The sequence below is a fragment of the Patagioenas fasciata genome, chromosome 2 (genome assembly GCF_037038585.1).
Source record: "Patagioenas fasciata isolate bPatFas1 chromosome 2, bPatFas1.hap1, whole genome shotgun sequence".
NCBI classification, from domain to species: domain Eukaryota; kingdom Metazoa; phylum Chordata; class Aves; order Columbiformes; family Columbidae; genus Patagioenas; species Patagioenas fasciata.
In genome coordinates this window covers 144,245,621-144,272,664 of record NC_092521.1, presented here as the reverse complement: position 1 = coordinate 144,272,664, position 27,044 = coordinate 144,245,621, and the positions used below count along the sequence as shown (strand labels likewise).

The following is a 27,044-nucleotide window of genomic DNA, read 5'->3' as shown; positions in this document are numbered from 1 at the left end:
GGACCAGCCTTAGTCTGAACAACTCTTGTTCACAGTAGTGCTAAGGGTACTGACTAATGGGTCTTGAAACACAATTTCTAGAACACAGGTATTAGATACTTGAGCATATGTACATCCTTCACATTGCAGTTCTGGCAATGTTCTCTCTTACAAGCAGCTCTTGCTATGTTTTTGCCTCAGCAGATGCACTCTATTTCTGGGTCTTTTCACCTTCCTTCCTATACAGGCTACCCGACCACAGACAAATTTCTTCTCAGTTCTGTAGTTATTTTTTCCTACTTTTACACAGAATTTTTAAAAAGTGTCCTGTTGGCAGCTTTACAACACTCTGCAATTTTAGCTTAAAGAATTTTATGAATCATAGAAATACTCATTGAAGCTGCTACTGACTGATTACTGGGAAATGAAAAATCACAGCAATTCAGGAACAAGCTTTCCTTCTCTTCAAAGCTCTGTTTTGAGTTACAACGTGATCAGTCCTCACTGACCTCAGCAGGGACTTTCTTTCAGCTTTGAATTCAGGCTACATCTTACAGACAATTATAAAAGCCAGCCTCAAAACACAAGCTTACATATGCTTTATGCAATGATGATACTTTCCTATGTTTAGCAAGATGATATCATTTTCTGTTGCTTCCTGCCTTCATTCACACTGAAGTCAGAACTCAGGATGTCATAGTTACATCACACAACAATGGGAAGACTCTTACAGTAACTAATAATAACAACAGATTGTTTTTTATCAGTGTGAGCCAGGCTAATTTCTATAGTACGGTGTAAAATGCAAAGTGGACTCCTTTCAGTTTCTCTTCTCAGCAGTTCTCCCTTTCCTGTCTTTAGCATAAGTGATGCTGCCATAGCAGTTGGGATATTCAGAATAGAAAATGGAAACAAAAAAGCTCATGTGCCGGCAACAAAAACAAATGACACCCACCATGCATGCAGCATGGTTAGTCTGGAGTGCACTTCAGAGATGCTGTTCCAAGCCAACAGCAGCTGATTCTGAGGGCAGGGCCAGTAGGCGAGGAAATGGGGTCAAAAAGCGAGGAGTTGGCAGGGCTGCCCTACCACCATTGATGTAGAAGAGGGCCAGACCTCCTGGGAACAAGCTCCTGTCTGAGCCAAGGACAACCAGGAGAGCTCCTGGGAGAGGGGCAACAACGGCAGGGTCCTGGAGATACTGGAGGTGCTCTTCAACACTCGGCTTGGGAAATGGCTGTGATTGCCTGCCACATGCACTTGAGCTGCTTCCAGCACAGCCCTGTTTGAAACCATTCAGTAACATGGGAGCAAACACTGAACCCATATTCAGAGAGACGGCAAATCAGAGGCGTGACGGTGTGGCATTTCCACAAGTATCTGTGTCACTTTTCAGGCAAGAGCCTGGGGATCAGCAAGAGTTTTATCTTTAAATAGACACTTCAGAAACTTTCACCCTACCTGTCTGGCTTCACGTACAAAATAAGTCATTATCACAACAGAAGCTAGACTGATGGAGATTCAGAAAACTAGCACATACCTATCCTTCAGTAGTCAGATATTATTTATTTTAAAACCAGTAATCTGTAATTGATTACTTTTATGAAATAACCACAACTTCAATCCTAACTGGAATGCAATTGTTTTTGGCGACTCAAATAACTTCAATATCAGAGATAGTTTTATAAACAGTGTTATAATATGGGATAAAAAAACAGGAATATCAAGACCAAAGCACGCTGAAATGCTGCACTGAAAGAAAACCAAAAACCTCTAGAAACTTACCACTGAGGTAAGAGCCATCTGAAAACTGTAGATCCGTGCAAGGCCAAAGTCAGCTAACTTTATCTGCCCGCTGCTGGTTACAAGGATATTTTGGGGTTTCAGGTCCCGATGCACTACACGATGTGAATGCAGAAAATCCAGTCCCCGAAACAGCTGAAGCATCATATCCTAAATATAAAGAAAACATCAATATGCAATTATCAAGACAAGGTGGCAAACAAGAAGCCCCCTGTCTTAATCTGCAAAACCAATTTAATAAATATTGACTTAAATATGTGCACAGGAGATAAAAACACCTACTAATATAAAAGGGACTGAATGTTGCTAGAACCAGCTGACTTAAACAGGTGTACTTATCAAGCTGATGTATTGGTTCTAGTTGAATTATTTGAAGGTCATGGATAGAAGTATAAAGACTGGTCAACATACTTAAAAGAAATAGCAAAAGTACGTCTGTAAATCCCAGACAACTTCAAAAGAATGCTTTCTAATTAAGGGAAATATGTTTCAGCCCTTTGCTCTTCACTTTAAACCATACACCAATTTGCATCTTACAAGTTTATGCTTTGTCCTGCCCCAGTGGGCATTCACTTCAACAGGCACAAGGATCTGTTTCAATCAGAAAAGCTCTTTAAACAACAACTTTGTTGGAATTTAATGTTATAGAGGGAAAAAACTTAGCTGGAAAAACCTGTTGTATAGAATTTATGAATAGGACAGAAACTACCTTTAGAACAAAGTTTAGCACTACATCAGCGTAATAACCATAAGTAACAGTTCTCATTTTGCTTTCTGTTTTGTTATAGTGATGCAATCTTCTTTGACATTTCCACAGCTGAAGAAACTATTTCATCTGTACTCATGTTTTCATATTAATCTTAGTAATGTGAAAGGAATGAACTAACAGACTCAGAACTAAATACTAGAAATCCCCTGAATTCCATATTAGAAGGATACTGTCAACTTGAAAATTATATTTGCAAAACAGGCAGTTACGAGAAGGTGCTGCAACAAGTAAGAAATGAAATAAAAGAAATAAAGAAAAAGTTTATTTTCTGTATGCACTTGACTTGAGTTCATGAATCTCCAGCTCTGTGTTTGCTGGTGACATATGCCCTTTCCATAAGCCACACAGCACAGGGTCCGCCAGTCCTGTCATTAGCAATCAAAATTATTTTGAAGAGGTGGACTGCATGAAATATGAGAACAGGGCAAAGGACAAATTGAAATTGATTGCTTTTGTTGTCTCTGTGGACTTAGGCATTTTTCAAGTGGATATTTAAGGCACACTATTAAAAGGAATGGTATCTGAAAATGGGTTTAAAAATAGCTCAAAAAATACCTCACAAAGTAATCACTTTTTATTTGAAGACCCTGATGGTGGAAATATTATCATGGAACTATGGATGCTGTGACAGCATTTAATTATTATCATCTCTGAAGAAACCAAGAATCCCATTCCCTTCTAGCTCAGGACTTTTATTCCCTTTGCTTTCCCAGGAAAAACTAAGGTCTGATAATTTCAATAACTAGTATAATACGGTTTGCTCCTTTAAAACAAATATACAAAGTGTATTGAATCTTCTTATATTCATATAATTTCCCTTTGCAGTTCAGAAACACGTGGAAGAGCTAGGACTGCAGCTATGCAGGTTTCGGTCATCGGTAGAATTAATACACGTTCTATTTTCTCACTCAGTGCTATCAAATCCCAACAGTTTTTAGATATCAGTCTTCCAGATGTAAAGAACACACCAAGAACATTTAAGAGCATGCCCTTTTTTAAAAAAAAAAAAAAAAAATCCAGGTAGACATAATATCACAGAAAATAAGAAAACAATTTAAAGACTTAAGGATTAGTCAGTAGACCCTGGTGAGTCCCTTTCTGGTGACATTTCTGCATCCTACTCATTTGTCAAGTATGTAAACTCATTCCTGCAGTGACCAAACATATCGAGAGTATTTTTTTCCTACAACTGATGCTGGTTTTGTTCCGACTTTCTTCCTCTAGCTCAGCAAATGCGATTCTGCTTTGCCAGTTGCAAGTTGCAAGCAATGTCTTCAGTTTCTAAATTCAGAGTCTTCTTCAGGCATGGATAAAAAAGAAAACATTTGAAAAGGGAAACTGTTATATCTCTCCCTCCCCCCACAGGACTCAAAAGATTAATATCATTTACTGAAGTTCTCTTCACACACACAAAAATGAGATATGCAGCAAAAAAGTATACCGGGAAAGTGTAAATTTCAAAGGTATTAGAAAGAAGAAAGAAGACTACGGAAAAAAAGTGCTATATTTCCTCTTCCGGGAAATTCAGAGTTAGTCCACACAGGCTATTCTCTAGTACTCATTTTGGACTGTTGATTATGCTCTTTTGCTATCCCTTGTTACTTGATTACATGTGTGAACAGACTTCAGTTCAAAATTATCTTGGAAGAACAGCCCAAAGATTTGTGTGTTTAAAGACGGGTACTTCGATGTAAAAAGACAATTTGTTATTTGTGATTCATTATTGTCCTGTTTTTAAATTCTCGGCCAGTTAGAAAAAGGGCAGAAACCAGAATCCCATTACATAGGCTTATTATTATGCACTTTAAATACAGAATATCAAATTGTGCAGCTCAGAATTTGATATTTGTTTGCACAAATAGATTTTCAATACCAAAGCAAAGAAGAGAACATTTACATTATTTTTTAATCCATAATGAATGCTTAATTTTGTGCAGTACATAAGTCCAGTCAAAAACAATTAGGCTTCACTTTTGGAAAATTATTCCCTACTCTTAGTCAGCCACTTACAAGCAATATCAGAACAAGTCTTGGCTGCGTGTTTTCTTTGATACCATAACTAATATCAGAAGACACTAACCTTTGCTTGTAAATTGGATAAGGGCTGTAAACATGCACAAGTCAGATCACTAACTAATTAAATTGAGATAATTCCACTCATCTGACAGAAATGCATTCATTTTTATTAGTGATGATTACACAGTATAATCTCAATTACCAAGATCTAGAAATAACAGCAAGAAAGTCTTCATCTGTTTCAAGGATTAATTTGTTCCATGTCTGCCTTTCCCTGAAACATTTTCTGTGCTAGCTAGGCATGTCATACTTTGGAATTACAGTTAACAGCATATTTCAAAAGTTAATTGAAAAATGATCAATTCTACTCAACAACAAGAAGATTCATGCCTTTGCAGATTTGAGGAACAAGCTCTAATGAGTAGTGATCAAACCTCTACTGACATCTATTAGATGTTCTTTGATGTTTTATGTTTATATACATAGACACAGAATAGCACCTGTTGTGAGATTTCTGCCATGCTTCTAATATCACAAAACCTATGATGGTTTTTGCCTGAGTTAAAGATATATGCATTTTTCCTCTGTGATTACTTCCAGTCAATCATGGCTTTACAATGTTTTCCCTTTTCAGGCTACATTTTCAGTGCAGCCTATGCACAAATCTGTAATATTTATCCATAAGTCGACAGAAAACTGAGCTATTTTGGGATGCAACGAACAAATACACTTTCCTTAGAGGCAAATATGAACCTTTAGTTTTATAAAAGCCTCATAATGGAAACAGTTAGGGGCAAAACTTTTATGGAAATGTTCCATCTTTTGCATGTTCCACCATCTGTGGTATTGCTGATGGCACTGCTCAGTCTGGTATTTATTGAGTTTATCAGCACTGAATGTGAGGACCAAATTATGATGAACTTCTCAAGGAATACCAGTAACACACAGAAATATGTACTGCATAGTCTGCCTTCAGTGTCAACGAGGATGGGGACAGGCTTGGGTTCAGCTGAGGAGCTGCTGTTGCTGCCTCTGCCGCAGGTCGGCTTTGAGGCTCTCGCTTCCCAACAGAGGGGCAGCAGGAACCGAAAGCCTTGATCTCCTACAGACCTTTGTCTCCTCCTTGTCCCGTCCCCTCTTGACCCCGGGCCTCGCTGACCCCTCTTAACGTCCCTCTGGCTTCTGATCCATAAATCCTTTCCAAGCCATTGGTTTTCAAAATACCACTCCGATCCTTTACAAGTCACCCACCATCTTGACTTGCAGCTAGAATATCTGTCAATTGTCTTCAGTAACTTACTTGCCATTTAAGACCAGCTAGATTCTCTGGGGTACTCTGCCTGTCTAATCCAAAAGGGGATAGCACGGCTGTCGACCAAATAATTCAAGTATCTGTCAAGAGGAGCCACACTGGAGCAGGCAGAAAGTGTGAGGTGGAAGGAGCGGCAGAGAGAAGCTGCCATGGACAGGTCACAGCCCCTCACGCCCCATGTCCCTGTGCTGCTCGGAGTGGGGAGAGTCAGGAGTGATGTGGAGCCTGGAAAAAGACAGGGGAAGGAGTTCTTTGAATGACTGCCTTTGAATGATTGCCTCCCCCTCGCCTCCCTTGAATTACTAATTAAATACCTATCTTAATTGGCATTAAACTAAGTTAATTTTCCCCAAGGTGAGTCTATTTTGCCCGTGATGGTAAATGGTAAGCAATCTCCCTGTCTTATCTCAGGCCACAACCTTTCTTCTTCCTTGTTCTCTTCTATTTTCTGTAGCCATCCTACTGAGGTGGGGGAAGCGAGTGAGCAGCTGGGTGGGAGTTCAGCTGCTGAGCTAGGCTAACCCACCACCCTGGTAAAGGTACAGATGACAGATTTTGTCTTTGTAAAGGGGGGGGACAGTGTCATGCAACCTGAAGGAAAACACTATGAATAATATGTCTTCAGAGAACATCAGCACTCAGCAGTTACAGGCACATATGAATGGCTGCTCCTCATGTGAAGCTCACATATTTCCTTCTTTGACTAGTATGTAAAGAAACAAAAACCTTTAACCAGGTGCCCCTTGGTCACGGTGAAAGGGTCGGTCATGGTGACAGGAGTTCCTAATAGCAGAGAAAATGAGTCTGTGGAAGCCCACAAATATACTGTCGTATCACCAAACAAAAGCGACACAATACAGATGCTTTTCAGCTATAGCAGACCCTACATTTGTACTTATGCACAGCAGTTTAACAGCCTTTAAAAAAAAAAAAATTTTTTTTTTTAATTACCTGCCTATTTTCCTCTTCCTGCTCAATTTCCTTGCTAACATTTGGTAAAACCCAAGAATCCTTTGGAATCTCCTAACATTTCTGCTGCTCCTCTGTGGAGCACCTCACGCACCTGTACAACAACCTGCATCCTTCATCCAGACTTTCTATTTATTCGTAATTCATTTTCCTCTTTTTGCCAAGCAGAATGGAATGTCCCTATTTTGGATGGCAGGTGCTGGGATACTCATTGTGAACATTTCCTGTAGGAGTGTTTGTGTAAGAGAACCACGAGTGTAAACAAAGGGGATGAATTTTAGACAGCAACGTGTAATAAATCAGTCGAGCTAGTTTGATGAAAAGGCTCACTGCCTCTCACTGAACAGCAGGACCTCCTCTGAGCAAAAGAGAAGGATGAAGCTTCCTTCGTATCCTACAGGATTTTACAGAACTTATCAAATTGCTTTCATTTTAAAGAGTGTTCTTTAAAAACGGTGAAAAGAAAGTTTGAAGAGTTTTCACATTTTCTAGGGCCTATTTTTGAAGGAGAATAATTACAGCACTTCTATGGTTATACTTTGTAACAAACAGTCAACATTAATTAATGCCAAAAAAACAATGGCATTCCTGAGGAATTACGCAGTACAGATACATGAATAGCAAAAGACATGATTAATGTTGTTACACTGAATCCCAGAGGCATTAGTAATAATGTAGTGACTCCCTGTTAAATGCAGTGATTCTTTTTTTTTTAAATCTTGTCCTCACACTGGGCTGGGAACCCATCACATCAGTCTATCTAGAATGCCACGACTGCAATGGTGGGGGCAGAGAACCAATTTGCCCCCAGCCTGTGGAGCTGCAAGATGATATCCATGCAGCTGCTCGGTGCAGTGTCTGGGGCACAGTGACAAGCAGATACATCCCTGCCCCTGCGCCCTTTTCCTTCTTCTCTCAGGAGAAAGCTATTCTGATCCGTCTCCCTGCAGGACATTCAGAAAAGGGAGTTGGAGGAGGCTGCATTCTTTGCCTCTCAGGAGTCACCCATGATCCAACCCCATATACACCCAGGACAGAGAGCTCTGTTTCTTATATTGGGTAACAGTTTATCATCTCAGAGTAGTCCCATTGCTTTCCAGGAAAGTATTCACAGGGTAAGGGTTGTCCCTCAGAAGAGAAGACTGCTGGGATATTCCTGTGAATTAACTAGAGGGTACCAAGAGAACGTGAACTTCACAGCAGGTTCAATTTAAATAAGTTCACTGTTTTGATAAGAGAACAATAAATCCAAATGACCGTTCACTTAGTCGTATTAATCAACTTTACTGTACAAGATAAAATGTTCATTTTCTGGTCATAGAATAAAATGCTGTGCAGAGAGAAAAATACAGCAAATTTATTTAGTGTATTATTAGCAGAAGGAAACTAATACATGCCAAGCTTATGCAAGGAACTGGTCTAATAATTATTCCTGCTTCGTATGTTGCTGCCCTAAAGGTAAACAATTTTTGAAACTTAATTAACCCTTATATATATTTAAATATGAAGTAAAATATTTGTTTAATTCTTTTTCAATTGTAAAATGATTTTGATCATATCAAAGATACTTCAATACACTTCGAGTAGATAAATGGATATTTTAAAATATATTCTGATCAACGGTTTCTTATCTATATTAAACTACTTTTATAAGAAAGAAAGCACATCTCAGACAGAGGAGTCTGGATTATCCAGTTGAATAATCCCGTTGAAGGTAATGTTATCCATACTAATCCATTACAAAAGTACAAACACTGAAATGAATATAACTGGGTTTTGTTAGTTTGTTTTTATTTTTTCCTATTTGTTTGTTTTGGGTTGTTTGGTTGATTTTTCTGTGTTTTTTGTTTGTTTGTTTTGTTTTGTTTTTGTTTTTAATGTCTATTATTGTCTGTATAGCAATTTGAAAGATACAATACCTGAAGGACTGGAGTCTCTAAAACACTGTTTTGAAGACCATTTTTGTTGCTCTTAGAAGCAGTAAGGTAACCAAGATTAGAAAGTCCTAAATAAATTACTGTGGAATACAATAATCAGTCAATCAGTTAATAGTCTGGTGTCTAGTAAAACTTGCAAATGTCACTATTATGCATGGACCTGCCTGTATATCATGGACATTATATGTGAGCCTCGAGCAAAAGTACAGCAAGTGTGCATTAGATTCAGGAAAAATACTAAATTTTAACTGAATTATAAAACTTTATGGCAGTCTTTGAAAAAGTCTCAGGTTTGACAATGCTATTACACTGCCTTAGGTTTATGACTGAATTTTACATATGTATATAATAGCTTTCAATATACTGAGGCATTATTTTCCTTTTATTGTCTTGCTCCTCTCTGTAGACTGTATTCAATTCACAGCCACCACAGCAGGTTTAACATGTTCTAATCCCTTTGCTTAAACTCACCAACTGTCACAAGTTAGAAAGGAACAACTGAATTTGTAGTGCCAGAGGAGATCCTGACCAAGCACGTTTTGGACTGCTCCAAACTCCCCAAACACCAATGCTCACCGGCAGCAAAGGTGACATAAATAAGACGAGATTAAGACAAACAGATGCACCTGATTGTGTTCAACGAACTCAGAATTCTGAGTAACCTTCAGTCTGCCTTCCATAAAACAGAGACCCGGATTAATATTTTAGAGGTCTTTAAAAGTTTCAGTCTTAGTACATGTCTGTATTATCAGTATCTTAATACTATCAGATTTTCATACCAATGTCAGTAGTTGTGAAGCAAAGACCACATTCAGCATGTGAAATGTGTACTTAACATCTGTGGGATACATATGTACATACACGTGTAACAGCATATGTGGATGGATTCATTTTGGCCAGATCAATATTAATTTGTTTATAGGTCTTTCCTCACAAATTTCTCTTTTTATATCTCAACATCTGTCAAGTCAGTTCGCAATACAGATCTTTCAAGTTTTACTTTATCAGCTGCTACTTTTCATATTTGATGATAAGAATTTGCATGACTGAAAGGAAACCTATACAATTATTGTCCTACTTACTTATTTTCAGTGATTCATTGCACCAAAAATTCCTATCAAAGTGGAACTACCAGACATGCAAATGAAACACATAACATTTTCTACCTGGCTACTGGTATTTTTAAGAGAAAATACATGCAAATTACATGACAAAAGAGGGGAATTTTGTTTTAATAATTTGACACAAGTTGGCAAATGTAGCACTGCTACCAAGACCTGTTCTGACTGTGAAATTCTTACAGCAGGTAAGTGTAACTTTATGATTAACAATCTTTTTCACTGCTCAAACCTTTCCACTCTGTGTCCAGCAGAGAAACACAATAGAAGGCACAGCTCTGATAGATCTGAGCCTAGATAAGCAAACAAACAGATTTTTCCCTGTATCTCTGGATGATATCATCACAGTTCTGTACATCCCCAAATACTTTCCGGGAAACATATTTTCTTTTATTACAAGTTTTTCATAAAACTGTATTGGAGACAGTAGTCACAGCACATCCTGGTTTGACAGTTGCTATTCCTCATACCATCTGAAAAAGATATGAGGACTAAGATGAACCAAGAAATCCCCCAAACCTTTACTGGCTCACCCGGTTGGTAAGCCCCATGCAGATGACTTGAAATAGCATCTGTGATTTGCACACGTTGGCTCTGAAGCCCCTTCCGGCACACGTCTGGGGACTGACACCAGCCAAAATTTGGCATCTAAGCATCACATCAGGTCAAGCTGAATGGCTGGGGCAGAGTTGCAGTTTGAATTCTGCAGTATACTTTCATGTAATTCCATCTTCTTTAATGGTCATGTTCCTCAACAAGGCAAGTCATCCTTCTTTCAACTGATGCTGTGAGCCTCTTTCTTCTGGTGTAAAACCCAGACTTTCACTTGACTAAGTCAATCTGCTCTGGAGCACTGTGTATACTCCCCTATGTTTATCACCTCTCAGTAGAGCTTAGTGCTTTCAGTTTTTAAATAAGATTTTTGATTGTTTCTAATATATTTCCTTCTCTCATTGTGGCACATCATTGCCATTTCCTCTTCATAAACTTTGCTTCTACATTCCCAAGCTGCATTTTTGGACATCCTAAGCATATCATCACTTATTGCAACCCTTGTGGAAGCTCTCCTGATGTAATCAGAGAAATTAGTCCACGCAGAAAATCCACAAATCTGGATGTGCCTCCCTTTAACTACTTCAGCATGCTTCTGAGAGGAGTTCATGGAAATCCCTTTCTCGCTCCTTGCCAGAATCTACAAACTACAAAATCTATAATCTACAAAGTAAATTATCAGCTACTGACGAGCTGATTTTCCTCCAGCACTGCTTGCACTGGTCCTTATGAGACATGGTATCAACTAACAAACTCCCTTCCCTAGAGGAGAACGCTGCTCAATCAGCACTACAGGTGTTTACCAGAACCTTTGTGACACTGTTGGTCATAATAGCTCTTTCAAATTTACTCAGATTACGTGAAGGGTTAAAAATATAGCATATGTTGACGGCAACACTTCTCGCTAACAGGAAAGACACGTTGCTGTGGGGCCCAGATCTCGGCTTCTCCTTCCCTGCAGCTGTCTGTGGATAGCAGCTAATTGTATCCACTTGTTTAACCTCAGGGATAAGGTCTGGAGGGGACCAAGTGCCACAAGCATACTTTTTTTTTTTAACGGTCATTTCCTCTCTGGTGTAACTTGCATGACAGCATGTGACAAGCAGAAATTAATGGGGACACTGCTGTGCCAATACCTCTTGAATTGCTTTGACACTGGCTGCAGGCTGCCTGCTTGGCCACCCAGCCAAGACCTCACATGAAACGTGGCAAGGGGCCCGCAGCTCTATTCGCTAACAAGCCAGCTGGTCAGTGATTAGAAAGCTGAAACAATGCTATGCACATACATCAAGAAAAACAGCTTCAGACTTAGGAGGTAAAGTCTTCTCAGAGAGTAAATCTGTAGATTTATCTGCTGGGGATTGCTAACTTAAGCTAACATTAGAGGTAGTGTGGAAGGCCCTGGAAGATAACTGCCCTGCAATTGTCACCTGAGCACAAGAAGGGCTTACCTCAGAAAAAAGGCTAACAACATGCTCAAAATCATGTGCAAATGCATAGACCACATGCATTTTGGTCCAGAGGAGCATTTAAATTATGTAAATACGTTGAGATTTATGACAGACTATTTTCCTAAAGGTCTATCAACACCTTGGAAACATTACTGACGTTTCTGCAGAAATTCTCATTCGATTTGTCTGCAGTGTGCCATCAAGAAGGCTGAGATTTGTTTATATGCTGATACGTAACAACAAAGGGTGAGATTTTAGGAGTATCCCAGGGGATTTGGATGACCAGATCTCCTACACCCAAGGAAGCTTTGAACATTTCAGCATGACTTTTTTGAAAACCGTCAAATCCTTGGCTAGACACAAAGGGCGCAAGACAACTGTTCCTTTAATTTCTCAGCTGTTTTTTTAAGCAGCATTCTCTAACAATGCATGGGGTTTTTATGAAACACCTGCATGGCAACAAGAAAATAAGTTATGCTTTTTTAAAATTGAGTAAAAAGCAGTCAATAGAATCCGACAGGTTAGAAACCCAAACGTCATTTAAAATCAATAGGACTTGGGCACATAATTCCTACGGCTCCTTCAAAGTTATGAACTCAGTCCAGAAATTTTTTTTAATAGAAAACTTGTTTAAAGTTATTATAACACAGGCCTGCTCCATTTCCTGATAGATAAGGAAACATACTTTGTGACATATAGAGACACATTAGAGCTAAAGGCACTGTAAAAGAGGTCTGTAGGATAGAGGAGTCACTTTTGTGAATTAAAAACTGGGGTTAATGCAGAGTTTGGACTTTAGGACTAATTAATTTTGATTGCTTCCAACACAAAAATATCTAGGAATTCAGCATAGTCATGAAGAGCACCTGCATGCTGAAGAAGAAGATGGCTTCATATTAGGCACAACCAAAGCCCAATGAAGTCACTGGGGCTCTATCCATCAATTTTCAAAGACCTGAGCTGGTCCTGCCACTTTTTAATGTTTCCATCCTCCTCCCACAGTTTATGGAACCAGCAGGACCTTCAGAGAGAGGTAGCCAGCCTTCTCTGAGACAAAAGTGACAGCACAACACCAGGCACTGAAATACAGATATTCTCTAGAGCTAGATACTCTTGTAGTAAATAGTTAACAGTAGTAAATAGTTAACAGTTTTTATTAAAGATGTGAACACAGAGGATAGTAAGAAGACAATCCCTTCCTGACCTCTCCAGAGAATACATAATAAATAAAGCTCAGTTGTGCACTTTTTAAAAGCCACTTTTCAATAGTTGTTTTGCCTGTAATGTAGTTGCATGACAGAAATATCATGATGTTCATCCGTGCTGTACAATGGCTCAACATTGTGGTCAATTACAACCTGAGCTCCAGTTACAGGAGTTCATTTAACTTTGCTGCCTCTTTTGCTTGGTACTATAAATTCGGCGATACCAGTCAACTACTTCATGAGTGTTGCAAAGATTAACTGGTTAATGCTTATTAAGTACTCCAAAGATTTAGAATTTGCTTTTAGTTAGACAGACATAAAAGCATTCAAGAAAACCACAGATATATACAAGAGGCAAGATTTATTGCGTGTAAGTTGCGGATAGGAGGAGGCTTCAAGGAGGAGTCAAGAGGGGACAGTGGCCTACTGGAATCAGCTTGGCCAGGACCCCCAGTCCAAGAACTGTACATATAGCCTTGCAACACTGCTGTAGCATTGTATGAACTGTCAAAATGGTCTTCAGGATGAGAAACTTGCTGATGCCTTAGTACACCCAAATCAAAAGTAGTGGAAAAAAAAGAATTGTTTCTTGGGAGCACTCAGCAGATCGAGTTATTCTCAAAATTAATAGCTCTTGAACAAACAGCTTTACAAGGGGAATAGGCAAACACTTCATCCTACAGACAAGGCACAGAGAAAAGATTTTGCAAGAAGAGTCAAGCAACTGCATGAAATCTTTTATTTTCACTGAAAGCATCAGAAGATGCTCATAGCACCAGACAAGGAGAGAATGGCTGCCCATTCCCTTTCACTTACACAGTCTACCACATCTCCTTCCTCTTCTCATTTCCTACCTTTTCCTTTATTTCCTTTCTCCTTTCATGTGCCCCGTTGGCCTTTCCTGCCCCATCTCCAGTTCTGGCCATTCTCTTCATGCCTTCACTGTACCCCAACCCACTGAGGTATTTCCTCTCCCACCACATTCACTCTCAGGTCCTGTGGTCCATCTCTTCGGGTTACTTTCTCCCACAGGCCAGATGATTACCGAGCAAGGTAGATTAGTGGAAGATGCCAGCTACTGGCATGCCTCAGGAGGTCATCTCTGGATCTCAGATATAACAAACTCTAACAGGCAGTGATGTGCTTGAGGTGTTTGCTGTGGCTGCAGTGGTGGGATATGGTCCCACACATCTGCCAAGTCTCTCTGAAGTGCCGTGGGCCATAGCCCCTTCAGTTCTGAGCAAAACGACACTGATTTACATCAGTGTAAATTAGTGTAAACCTTGCCTTGTTTTCTTTTGAACACTTGACTGGTTCTTAAAAAAGAAGGCATCTTCAAGTCGTGGTGACACAATGAGTGATGAGCCTACTTATTTCTTAATGTTAGCACAATAGAGAAATATCAGCTCTGCTCTGGGCACGAGGGTGAGGCTTGGGGATGGAGGGGAAGGTACAACATGAGAGTTGGTCGTCTTCTTGAAAGGGGAGAAGATTGCCTCCAATAGTTCACAGGCACAATAGTCTCTCTCTTCCCCCACCTCCCCATATGCTAAACAAAACAAACTCTTCAGATATTTTTAATAAAAAGGCAAAGGTATGTTAAAAGTTAACTTGTAAAAAGAGCCAATCGGTGGAACAAACTACTTCCATGAAAAAGTAGCTTTTTGAAAGTGAAGTGTCACAAATGATGCATGTGACAAATATAACTTGTGATAAATGCATTGTTGCTTCTCAAAAGGGTAACTTGTGACAAGCAAAAAAGCATGGTATTGATCATGTAAGCCCATGTAGAAAATAAAACTACATGTCGTCTTGTGTATCTTCACTGTAACCATTCATGGAAAACCTATGAGACTAAAAGTAGCCACAATCTAGACAACCTGGAGCACATATATCTGTGCTTTGCTGAATCAGGCCCTAGAAAGACGAGTCTTTTGTTTTCCCTGTCAGAGAAAAAAAACCACCCAAACATTACAAATCATGCGATACAATATCAAACTCTATGTTATTGCAAAATGACAGTCAATTAAGTAGAAACAAACTGTATCTTCAGAAGGGCAAATGAGAGAGGCCAGGGATCACTATCAAAGGACTTCTGTTTTCTTTTGTTTATTAAATAGCAACTGTATTATTTACTGCAGCTTTGGAAGCTAGTGAGCAGCTGGGTTTAACGCATTTCCATGCTGTGTAACCTCTCCTTATGCTTCGTTAGATTCCTTATCAGGACCAGAATAAAAGAAATCTCTCTGTTATGCTTTTCCTGTAGCAAAGGAAAAGACAAGATGATGACTTTCCAGCTCATTTCACTTGTACAACGTTCTCATCAATCACCATGGGGTAGGTCTTTGTTATTGTCATTGAAGGACTGTTCTTAGTTTTCTGTCACAATACAGCATGACTCCACTAACTAGCAAATCAAGGTTACCTCCACACTTCCAAAAGAACAAGATGCAAACATAAGGCTAAAGCTACTTATGAAATATTTTCCAAGGCCCCAGTTTCACAAACATAAACCTAAGTCAAATCAGGTCTAAATTCTTTTCATTGAAATGAAGGTTAAAGTCTGAAATACTCAGAGCAGTTGAGGTAAGGAAGCTAAATTAAGCATTTCATCAAGAACCAAAAGTTTTCTGCTTGTTTTGCGACTTTCTGCTCCAGAAACCAAGCAAAGAAACTGTGGTTTATTTTTATTTTAAACTCTCTGTCAAGTATGCATCTCTTTGCAGTTTTGGTTCACTATAGCCCACACAGCTTGGCCTCTATTCTCCTTTTCCTATGTCTTCAATAAGCCCTATAGACATGAGCAGGAATTATGTGAGCAAAGGAAAAGCCTTCTAATCAAGGCAAAACATAACGAAAAATGCTTTGTAAGATGGTCTCTCCTCCCTAACTTCATGTTTTTATATGTCTTTTCCTTTTTGGTCTGAGTTGCTTCTCACTGAATGACAGTTACACACAACATACTATTGTAATAACAAGCATGTGGCTCAGAGATCGCTGTTGACTTTCTCAAGTCTCAAATTAGACATTTTTATTTAAAATGTATGAAAGACATCTGTATACTCTTTCATTAAATGCATTTTACATTTGTAACATCCTACGTATACTTTTGCAACCATTTCCACTAAAATGCCGACTCTGGGTTTGGATAGCAAGTAGTTCCTTTCTAACATTCAGGGAGGAGTATGTTACTGTCAAAATTTCTCTCTAAAAAGTCCTTGCTAAAATATTTACTCTGCTTGTCAGAACAGGAATATCTGAAGCTAATTCCAAATGAAAGAATATTTTAGAATGAATCATAAACTAGATGTTAAAAAAAGGCAACATGCTGCCATTCCAGTGCCCCTTCCCTGCTGTAAAACTAAACAAAAAACGACTCTGCGTTTGCATCCACAGAATATTGTAACATTTCGGAGCCTTCTGAGATTCCTTAATTGTAGTTATGCAACAGAACTGTCACATCCTAAAACAAAGGACAAAAATTCAGCAGCTGAATTTATTGGCTTGGAAATGAAACACTCTTAAGAGATGGTTAACATGTCTTCTTGATTATTTTTGGCATTTTAAAGTTAGAGTGCAATGCTTCCTATTGCATGGACCAAAGAAGTGGGACATTTTAGAAATACTTAGGATTTTTATGGGGCTGTTTGTAAAGTCACATATTTAGCAACGGTGAAAACTGTTGAGCAGTAACCTTCTTTGCAATTAAGCCACTAATTTCTATGGGCCCTTTATGGTATGAGGCACTGCTCAACATTAATAAATACATAATGTACTGGCTTCTAATGAGTTGGTCACGATGGTAAAAAACAGCTTCTTCTTTTAAATTGGTATTCTCAAGGATCACGATTTTCAAAGGCAGATGGGATGAATTCTGTGGGCAGAACAGTTATGATATTAATGAAAAAAGAGAAACAAATGAGTCTGTCAAACCTGTGACCCTCTGGAACCCTTTTCCATGACTGAGTCAGTTTGCTGCGATGACCAACTATGACACGCTTTTGTGAATCGCCAGGAGTCTGGTTCCAAAGGCACAGACATTGCTTACACATAAGTTTTGAGGGAAGACTACTTCCTCTCTCTGACCAAGCGTTTAAACACAAGCAAAACGCATGTTTATGACTAAGCTGAGACTACAGAAGCAATGGTTTCAGTTCTTCTTTGCTCTAACCTTGGAATTCATCAGGTCACTAGTACAGGATAACAACTGACTCTTCTCTGTCAGCTCCTCTAATTCACAGTCTTTCAATCTCACTGCTTCTAAAGCTGGAGCAACCTGTTTACACAAAATTGAGCAGAAGCTTAAGCACTTTGCTGGAACAGAGCCTCTGCTTCCTTTGGGGTTTCTCCTTTAAAGTCTGAAGTTGAACTAGAAGGTTTGGGTATATATTCCAGAAGGAGTTCAAATGTTTCATGTGTACTGACATAAATGGTAGTAATATATAGCTGTAACGATAACAGAGAAGTAAAAAGAACCTAAAATACTGATATTTATGAGTCTTTGGATAAGGCTTCCAACCCTGAAGTTAAGGACAGATTTGATCTAGGAGCCCGAGCCTTTGTAATTTGCTCTTTCTTAATTGCAAACTGTTCAGGTTTTGCATGAAAACAAATGAAAGACTGCTTGCTAACTGATGCTAATAGCATTGCACCACACTCACCCCTGCAGGAACCCTAAGAAGCCAACAGTAACACCACAGAAGGATATGACCCACAGTTGTTCTCTGGAGTACCAATATTGGCAAATATTACAAAACCACGTCTACTCTATTAAAACTAGAAAGAAATTCATAATTTTAATTTCTAAATATTTTCCCTTGCTGTTGCACGAAGAAAAAACAACAAACAGTATTTCTGTTATTTCACTTGTGTTTCCATTCCAAAATTTTCTGTCTTCTGGCAGTTGCTTTTGAACTTCCTAATAATGTGTGTCTTTGCTTGGACTTCTTAAACAGAAGGATATTCTCAAAATGGAAGAAAACTCAGGTTATTTCACATTGCAACCTGAGAAACCTGTAACATGAACCATACGCTGATTACAGAGCACTGATATATAAAGGAAGCAGTTGTGTAAATGTGTGAAGTGGCTGTGCTGAGGAAACAGCAGAGCAGAGGAAAAGCACTATTTAGACAAACAGTGCTGTTGTAGGATCTGATTATCATGACTCATGTTTAACAAGGTATTGTGTAAAGGCCAGACAAAAAGCAGGATGCATTATGGTGGGCACTATACAGTCAAGGGGTTTCACACAGCCTCTTCCACTAAAAGCTCACAAATAAAATGGACAAGACAGACCCCAGGTGGAGAAACAGTGTGACAGTTCCATGATATTACTTTTTTGTGGGAGTAGAGTCAATTAGAAGGGCATAAGAAAAATGGAAAGAAAAGAGATGGAGAAAAAAGTTCTGGAGGGAGGGAAAGAACAGAAGAGTGCCATATACTGTAAATACAGATTGAAAGGCAAGAGAAAAAATTAAAGTGGCAGGGAAGGATGGAAGGAAGAAAGGGTTGGAAAAATGGCCTTAGCAGTGGCAGAGAACATTGAGTTGAAATCACTGGAAGCTCCCTGAGTCTCAGAAGTTTTGGCTGATAGGGCAGGAGCTCTCCATGTGTCTCTGATCTGACACACTGAGTAGGAAGGAGAGGAGCAGATTTGGCTGGGTACCATTTTATTCCTTCCCTATGACTATCAGCCCTCATTCCAGCCTAGCTTTATTTGATGATGAGCTGAAACATAAGCCTACAGGATGGACTCTTTGAATCAGCAGATATAAATGTGTGTATATATATATATATATATATATACACACACATGTAGATGTAGGCGTAGGATGCTTTCACATGTATACACGTTCACAGGAGGAGGACTGGTGCTACCCCTTCTGTATTCTTGTACCTTTGACTCTTCGAGTTGCCAGTTCTGGCCTCTTCTGGCCCACAGCTAATTTGAGATCATGAACTTCATAGACAGTAGTGTGATGATCATCGAATTTCCCTTTCCCTTGCTCAAATAGCAACATTTTTTTTCTGCAAATATGTTAGAGGACTTTCATAATAATTTTATATATATATATATATATATATATATATATATATATCGGTGTGTTTATGTGTCTATAAATATATAAATAATGCAAAAATTCTTAAAGCTAATTTTAAGTTCTACATATGAGAACATGCAATACAGAAAAATTCCACCCCTATTCATTTTTATAGGAATTTGTTCTCTGGCATAAGGTAAATGCATCTGTTACAGAGGAAAAAAAACAAATACAACATATCTTGATTAAATCAGTGTGCCACTAAACTAACATGCTTCAAATTAATTTTTACTGTGGAATACAATAACCTGCTTACTCACTGGTATAAAAGCAGCGCATACAGTTAGTGCAAGAGCATTATATTTCTCTTGGGGTGGAAGAGAGAAGGCAGTTTTATAAAAAAAAAACTTATTTGATTACTCTGTCGTCTTCTATTAGCTATGAGTTGTCTGTGGCCAACTTTTGAATTATTTTAGACTACAGTTGTATTTTGCTGTGATTAAATATGGACACTTTGTGGATATTCTAGTATAGATAATCTGAGCTGCAATAACTTGGGCTGGCTCAGATGGGAAAGTATCCTGCCACAGTGCTTCTTGTCCCAGATCAGCTGAGTTCAATCCTTAGAATCTGAAGTTCAACAAGAAAAGATATGTTGGCCAGGTTTGCCAAGTATGTACCTTGTCACAATTTGTGTCATTCTGTCACCTCTTCCCCAACTCTGTGTGCTTGTTTTGGGGTGACATATGGCTTTGTGGGTATGCAGAGGCATAGGGGCCTGATTTCCTTCCAGTGTAGAAACTACTATTAAGCAAGTGATTCCTACCTGCTCCTGTCCTGGTTTTGGCTGGGATAGAGTTAATTTTCTTTCTAGTAGCTGTGTTTTGGATTTAGTATGAGAAGAATGTTGATAATACACTGCTGTTTTGGTTGTTGCCGGGTAGTCAAGGACTTTTTGGCTTCCCATGCTCTATCAGGTGCACAAGAAGCTGGGAGGGAGCAAAGCCAGGACAGCTGACCCAAGCTGGCCAAGGGGATGTTCCATCATGTCCAGTATACAAACTGGAGTTGGTCGGGGGGGGCAAATATCAGGAATGAATGGGCTATCAGTGCCGTGGGCAGTGAGCAATTGCATTGTGCATCACTTTTTTTGTATATTCTATTATTATTATGATCTCTTCCTTTGCTGTCCTATTAAACTGTTCTTTTCTCAACCTACGAGTATTTTTTTCCTTTTTGATTCCCTCCCCCATCCTTCTTGGGGAAGGTGGGGGTGTGTGAACCAGCGGCTGTGTGGTTCTGGCTGTTGGCTGGGATTAAACCCGGACAGCCCCCATAAAAATCAAGAATGGCTCTTTGAACATCTCCTCTTTATCTCACATCTGCTCCAGTGTGAACTTCAAATTACTTGTCAACAGTAGCATATAGCTTGTAAGCAAAGTAAATGCAAATATTTCAATCTGTTGTTCTGCCACTGCTTTATGTGCATCATGAGCTGCAACAGCTTTCTCTTAATTGCTTTAACCATGGCATTTCATCTTTGATGAAGAGAAAGACTCTGAAAACATGCGTGATGCTTCTGCTGGTCACTGAGGCAGGACTGACTTGCAGAGCAAGTTGCGACTATACAACACCATCACCACGAGACAAAGGACAGCATCTCAAAAATAGTCCCCATGCTGAGGAATTGCCACTGGCTCGCTGTGGAACAGTCCGGCGCTGTTTCTGACATGCTGCCTGGTAGTCCAGCCCCGCTTTTACATCTGCTTGAGCATTATGCCTACCACGTGCTCCCTTTCTTTCAGTGGCATCAAAGCATTTCACATAGCAATTGCTACCACATTGATGTTCCAATAGCAAAAACCTTGTGTCACTAATAATCTGGGAGCATCTCAAGGGAATCCAGAGCAGTAGGATCCATAAGTTTTCTTTTGCATCACATCAATGTCCAGTTCTGCTGAATTAATGGAAATGAAATGAGCTGATAGCAACATTTCGCTTCCAGTGTTTGTAACACTGCAATTTTGCAATGACTCAGTCATAAATTCTCTTCTACCAAAGGCTCAATCTCCATCCCTGCCCACAATTCAGAATCTCTTCAGTCTCTTAATTCCCTTTGACTTTCTGAATAAAGATGATTTCTGGCTCTCCATCTATTGAAAACAATAGCCTCCTTCTGACTTCAAAAAGGACATGTCCCTTAGGGCCCTACTGGACTGTACTGCTGACTTGAGAGTTTGGGCCATAAAAGAAAAATAGGTTGAGACGTCTATTTAGAGAGTCCTTGATGGACATCTTTTCACAGTGACATTTCTAATTCAATGTCATTGTTTTGAAAGACTAAAATTATTATTTCAGGCAGGTTGCTTTCATGCATTATGCTACAATGTTGCTTGACTGCTTTCCAAACTGGAACAACTGAAAAAATGTGAAGCGCTCCAATGATTTTAAATCATCCTAGTCAGGACAGAGTGATTTAAAATTACTGGAGTGCCTCGCATTTTTACAAGCTCTCAGTTTGCAAGCAATGGTGATCTGGGCAGTCCTGGGCTACAGCACTGCAAAAAAACCCAACTATATGTTATAGAATCATAGAATACTTTGGGTTGGAAGGGACTTTACAAAGCTCATCTAGCCCAACAACCCTGCAATGAACAGGGACATCTTCAAGTAGATCAGGTTGCTCAGAGCCCCATCCAGCCCGGCCTTGAATGTCTCCAGGGATGGGGCATCTACGACCTCTCTGGGCAACCCGGGCCAATGTTTTACCACTTCATTGTAAAAAATGTCTTCCTCATGTCTAGCCTGAATCTCCCCTCATTTAGTTTAAAACCATTACCCCTTGTCCTATCATAACAAGCCCTGCTGAAAAGTCTGTCCCCATCCTTCTTATAGGCCCCTTCTAAGTACTGAAAGGCCACAATAAGGTCTCCCTGGAGCCTTCTCTTCTCCAGGCTGAACAACCCCAACTCTCTCAGCCTGTCTTCATAGGAGAGGTGTTCCATCCCTCTGATAATTTTTGTGGCCTCCTCTGGACCCATATTATCATCAGTTTGAAAATGTTTGTGTTTGAATTTGGAAATGGTATGGATTTGGAGATATTTAATGCCACCATAATTAAAATCAGTGGCTGAACTTTGACTGTAAAAAGGTCCAAGCTAGAGAAGTAACTGTATGTGTACAACACATTTTGTGGCATTCTATGCTCAGCAGTGTCTCCATTCAAATCCTGACTCCTAGCCCCTTGCTCAGACTGTACATTATGACCTGCACCACCGCACCAAAGGAGATGCGGCTGTGTCTCTACATGCAGCACAGTAGGGGAAAGAAATGCCAACACCTGCAACAAAAGGAACCACCCCTCTTTGGAGAATATCCTTTTTTTAAAGCGGGGCACCTGCTCTCTCTCCCACTGCCCTTCCTCACTGCAGCCCAACCCCCAGTAGTAGGATAATAGAGAAAAAAATAAAAGATTTATCTCTCAAAATTATATCAGTTCAGTTGTTTTGTTTTACATTTATTTACAGTGGCAACTCTTCTTTCATTCATAATGTGGATTCAGAACAAAATTCGTTGCAAAATGCTCCACAAAGAACAAGATCCTTAGCAGCTGTAAACGGGCATAATTTTACTGAAGCTAATGGATTTACACTTCTTAGTATCAGATGGGGATTTGATCCATTATTTGCGGACTCTAAATTCCTCACTAAGTTTTGCTTCTTTCTTTACCACAAATGTACTAACAGGAAAATGTTAGTAACAGCTCATCTCCTAGTATCTTTCTTATTAATTTGAGTAGGCTCTTTTTTTAGTGACTTTTAACTTTGATGTTGTTAAATATGGCCACACTCTGAAAACTCTCAGTACTGGCGAATCTGTTTTCCTGGAATATCTTGTGTTGTTTTCAGAACTGAGTGATTGTGTGACATCTGCTCCACATCTCATACGTGATCAACTGAGTAGGTACAAGCGTAGCAGATGGCTGATGACTCACCTCACAACACTGAACACTGGTTTGCTTTCTGAGAAGCAACATCTTCATATTAATTTTCTAAGAGTCTTGCAAAGATGTGAGTAGTCTGCCGGGGTTGCTAGCAGATAATGTAAGTTACAGGAAATGCACAGAGATGCAACAGCAACATTTATTGTAGGACTGGAGGTAATATTTTAAAATTCAATTTATGGGCTGCTATCAGATAAATCCACAAAAGGAAATCAGGTTCACTGCTGTACTGTCTAAATTTTAGGCATCTAAAGAGCAAAATCTGTATCCCTGAATCAGAGATCTAGGCTTCCTATGCAAAAGAGAAAAGGAATAATATCCACAGAAGTCATTTCACTGGGGTGAGGAATCAGGAAACACCAAAGTAAAGGAGATACCTTAAACCCTGCTCTTGCTGTGATTTGGCTGCCCTGTTCCAAGCTGTGGGGAATACCACAAAGATTTACAGAACACAGACGTGGGTAGAAGGTCATTCCCAGCTCTTCTGACATCCCATGATAGATAACATATGCACCTGCTATACCGAAGCCCTTTGTTCTGTTTCCTCCTCTGTTGACTGTCAGATTGAAACAGACACAGCCCAGTTAGCATATGTAGCTTGTGTGGGTGAAATTCTGATCAGTTGTAACAAAAGCACTGCAAGAAGCTGCAAGTTTATTTTTACTTCACAAAATTGATTTTGTTCAATACTAAAATTTAAGAATCTCAGTAACAGCTTATTATCCTCTCTCATTCTTACAGAATCCTTGGCCTGGCAAAACAAGATGACCGGAGGGAACTCCAAAGAGCCATTCCCAAACCATATCTTTCAGAGCTCTATATACCAAACCATCACATGCATATATTAAATATTTTTATATTTGCTGCAATAGCTTAGGTATACCAAGCTTAAATCCATAAACATCAACTTGTTTGCATGCACATGATTTCTATATTAAAAAAGTAATTAGTGTTATAAAAATTATATCCATATCCAAATGCTTTAGGATCAAACAGCATGCAAGTCTCACAAGTATCATATCAAAATGTGACTTACCAGCTTGAACATGCTTCAGCCCCAAAGACTAACACATCAAAATGCTTTAGTGGTTCATTAACCTTTTTGTTTTTGAAAAATCATTCTGTGGCAGAGACACATCATTCCCATTACCGCTACCCTTATGTCAACTAACAAAAGTTCCTAATGAGCCAAGTCTCTGGGAGGCTCAACTACTAACATGATTAACATTACCAGAGACCTGTGCATGACTAACAGCTGTGTCCTAAGGAAACTGAACTCATACCTTCCATTTCCCAATAAACTGCCCTGAAGTTAAAAGAGTATCCCAGGAAGAAAAGAAGGGAGGAGACGATGGGTAGAGAGGAAAGAAGGAAGATGTTGTCATTGCTGATTCTGGCATATCCTGTATGGAACTAATATATAATCAGGTCTGACAGAGGAAGCCAGGAAGGGTGAGCAGGACCATAATCCAGTAGTTATAAAGACATATTAATTAGATTAAGGGCTTGAACGTAGTTCTCATTAAAAGGTGAATGCCATGTCCCTGAGTATTTGTAATCATTTTATCCATCCCTCTAGCCTGATGTACACTCCACTAAAAAATAATGGAACTGCTTCACAAGAGAAAATTTAAAATGCCTCTGTCCAGAATAACCTAGAACTTGGTAGCCACAGAAATGGGCTACAGCATTCCAGCTCCTGGTACAGGGATGGAAAGTGAGCATGTCTGCCCTACATCCTCTGCAAGTATTGCCATGACCAGACAATGCTTCAAAGGAAAACTGTCTCTCTCCTATCATTTTATCGGCACCTGTGGATATGTTCCTAAAATACACTCTGGGGTGAGTCACACTGGAGGGCTTTAGACATCAGAAGGACATTGCTGAGCAATATTAAGACAAAAGCTTTATATGTGTTTAAATTATCGGTACAGTTAGCTTCTCTGAACTGCTACAGTCTGACTACTCTCTGCTAAACACAAAGGAAATTCTTAAAATGGTACTGGTGTCACTTGTATTCCTTGACAGCTGGTAACTAAAAACCCCAGCATGCCCCAAAACAGCAAAAGCTGAATCTCCCTCCCCCAAATGGTGTGTAATGATGGCAGCTAATTCACACAGAAAAGATCTTTTGGGGCGGATACTTCTCCCATAGTGATTTTGTCATTCAATCTCCACTAACAACTGTTGAGTTTACACCATGGTGCCAAAGAGGTGTATTAGATCCTTCAACTTCAAGCTATCCAGAGCTTACTTGGTCCATTTGGCACCTCTGTGTTGCTGACACATGCAGAACTTTAACAGATGGTCTTACAATACTGGCAGTTGTTTTGTATCTAGCTAGCAGTGAGGGGCAATACCCTACACAAATTGTCTTCAATTCTGGAAAATAAATGAACTACAAATCCATATTAACCTCAAAAGCCAAACTATAAAAAGTCAGATTAGTCATTTAATTATGTATGTGCTCTGGGTTAAATATTCAGTTGTTGCAAAATGGCAATATTTCCCTGAAGCCAGGAGAACTATGCTTTGCTTTTGTTTCTTCCAGAAATATCCAGAAAAACTGTACCATTAGAAAGGTATCAAGATGCATTAGGAACAAGTCAGGAGACTCTTTCTCGTGTGATCAACCTTGACTATCAGCAAAAGTACCTCCATAAACTGGGTGTTTTCACACAAATAGTGAAGTAGCAGGGTACAACTCAAGTTAACCAAATCTCTCTTTTTCCTGTGCCAAACAGAATTCAAGAAATAAGACATCAGCTAGTGTGAAAATGCTGAAATAACAGAGGTGACCAAGTAAACAGCAATTTTACATTTTTCCTCACCCATTTAAAAAGAGCTGTATGTACCACAAGCTGAATTTTACACTCACTAATTTCACTGTCTGCAATGGAACTTGCGCTGTTTATAAAAGACCAGAATAGCTCCTCCTTCTTTCTGTGCAGCTATTTTTTTCTCTTTTATTGTTGCAAATTATCATATATATCAACAGGGCTGAACTAGTAAACCTTGCATACAGAATAGTGCTTTTCAAAAGTAAATGCAATAATTTCCTTCATCAGTATATAAGCTCCACGACATATGTGTTCACACATACATATTACGATTTACTAGTGCAAACATTAGAACAGGCTTTTAGAAAAAAATCACAGATGTTTTAGTCCAAGGCTCACCTCTTCTACTTGCTTTAAATGAAACATAGCTCAAAAGGTATCTCAAACTGAGATTTCAGAAGTTTGGTCATTCGGTTCCCATGCATTTCAATATATTTAGCTAGATAATACATCAGTCCCCTTGTATGTTATTTTCACAGTTAGTTACATTGAAGTACGGTTCCCTTAAGTGGCTTCAAAGCCCTAGAAGGAAGTAGAACCCTGGAAGCCTTATCTTAAATGTCCTTCAAATGCAAGAGGTACATTCCAGGCTTCTGCTGGGACTGAATCAAAGCTGTATCCATTTAAAAGAAAATAATATTTTATCCACTAAGTTTGCTTAAAAAACATAGTTGTTGGAACTCACTGATGTTATACATTCGTGACTTTGATACAAGTGAAAGGATCTCTATCAGTTTTATGTCTAATTTTACACTGAAAGATCAAACAACTCCTAAGTTTGAAGCTGTTAACAAAAAAAATATTAAACCAACTGAATTTCAGATAGGTTTCATGTTTTCGTTTCCTCCCTCAGGACTTTTGCCAGACTAAAATGACACAACATACTTCCAGAATGTACTTACACAAATGCAACATAATCCGTCTCTAAAGGCATAAATTATTTATTCTCATGAGAAAAAGAAAAATCAAAAGAAATGTCAAACAGACACAGTCAAAATGTCAGAACATCAATCCCTCTGCTTCTCTTTCTGAGATTAAATATTTTGTC

At 39.1% G+C, this 27,044-nt stretch overlaps 1 protein-coding gene across 2 annotated transcripts in view; it reads right to left on the bottom strand.

Annotated features, from left to right (window-relative positions):
• The window catches only part of CDK6 (cyclin dependent kinase 6), a 138,719-nt gene that overhangs the window by 79,417 nt on the left and 32,258 nt on the right, over positions 1-27,044 (bottom strand). For both annotated transcript variants that reach the window (XM_065832134.2, XM_065832135.2), the window contains exon 4: positions 1,765-1,932. In XM_065832134.2, coding sequence (XP_065688206.1) covers positions 1,765-1,932 — 168 coding nt within the window. The remainder of the gene's footprint in view (positions 1-1,764; positions 1,933-27,044) is intronic.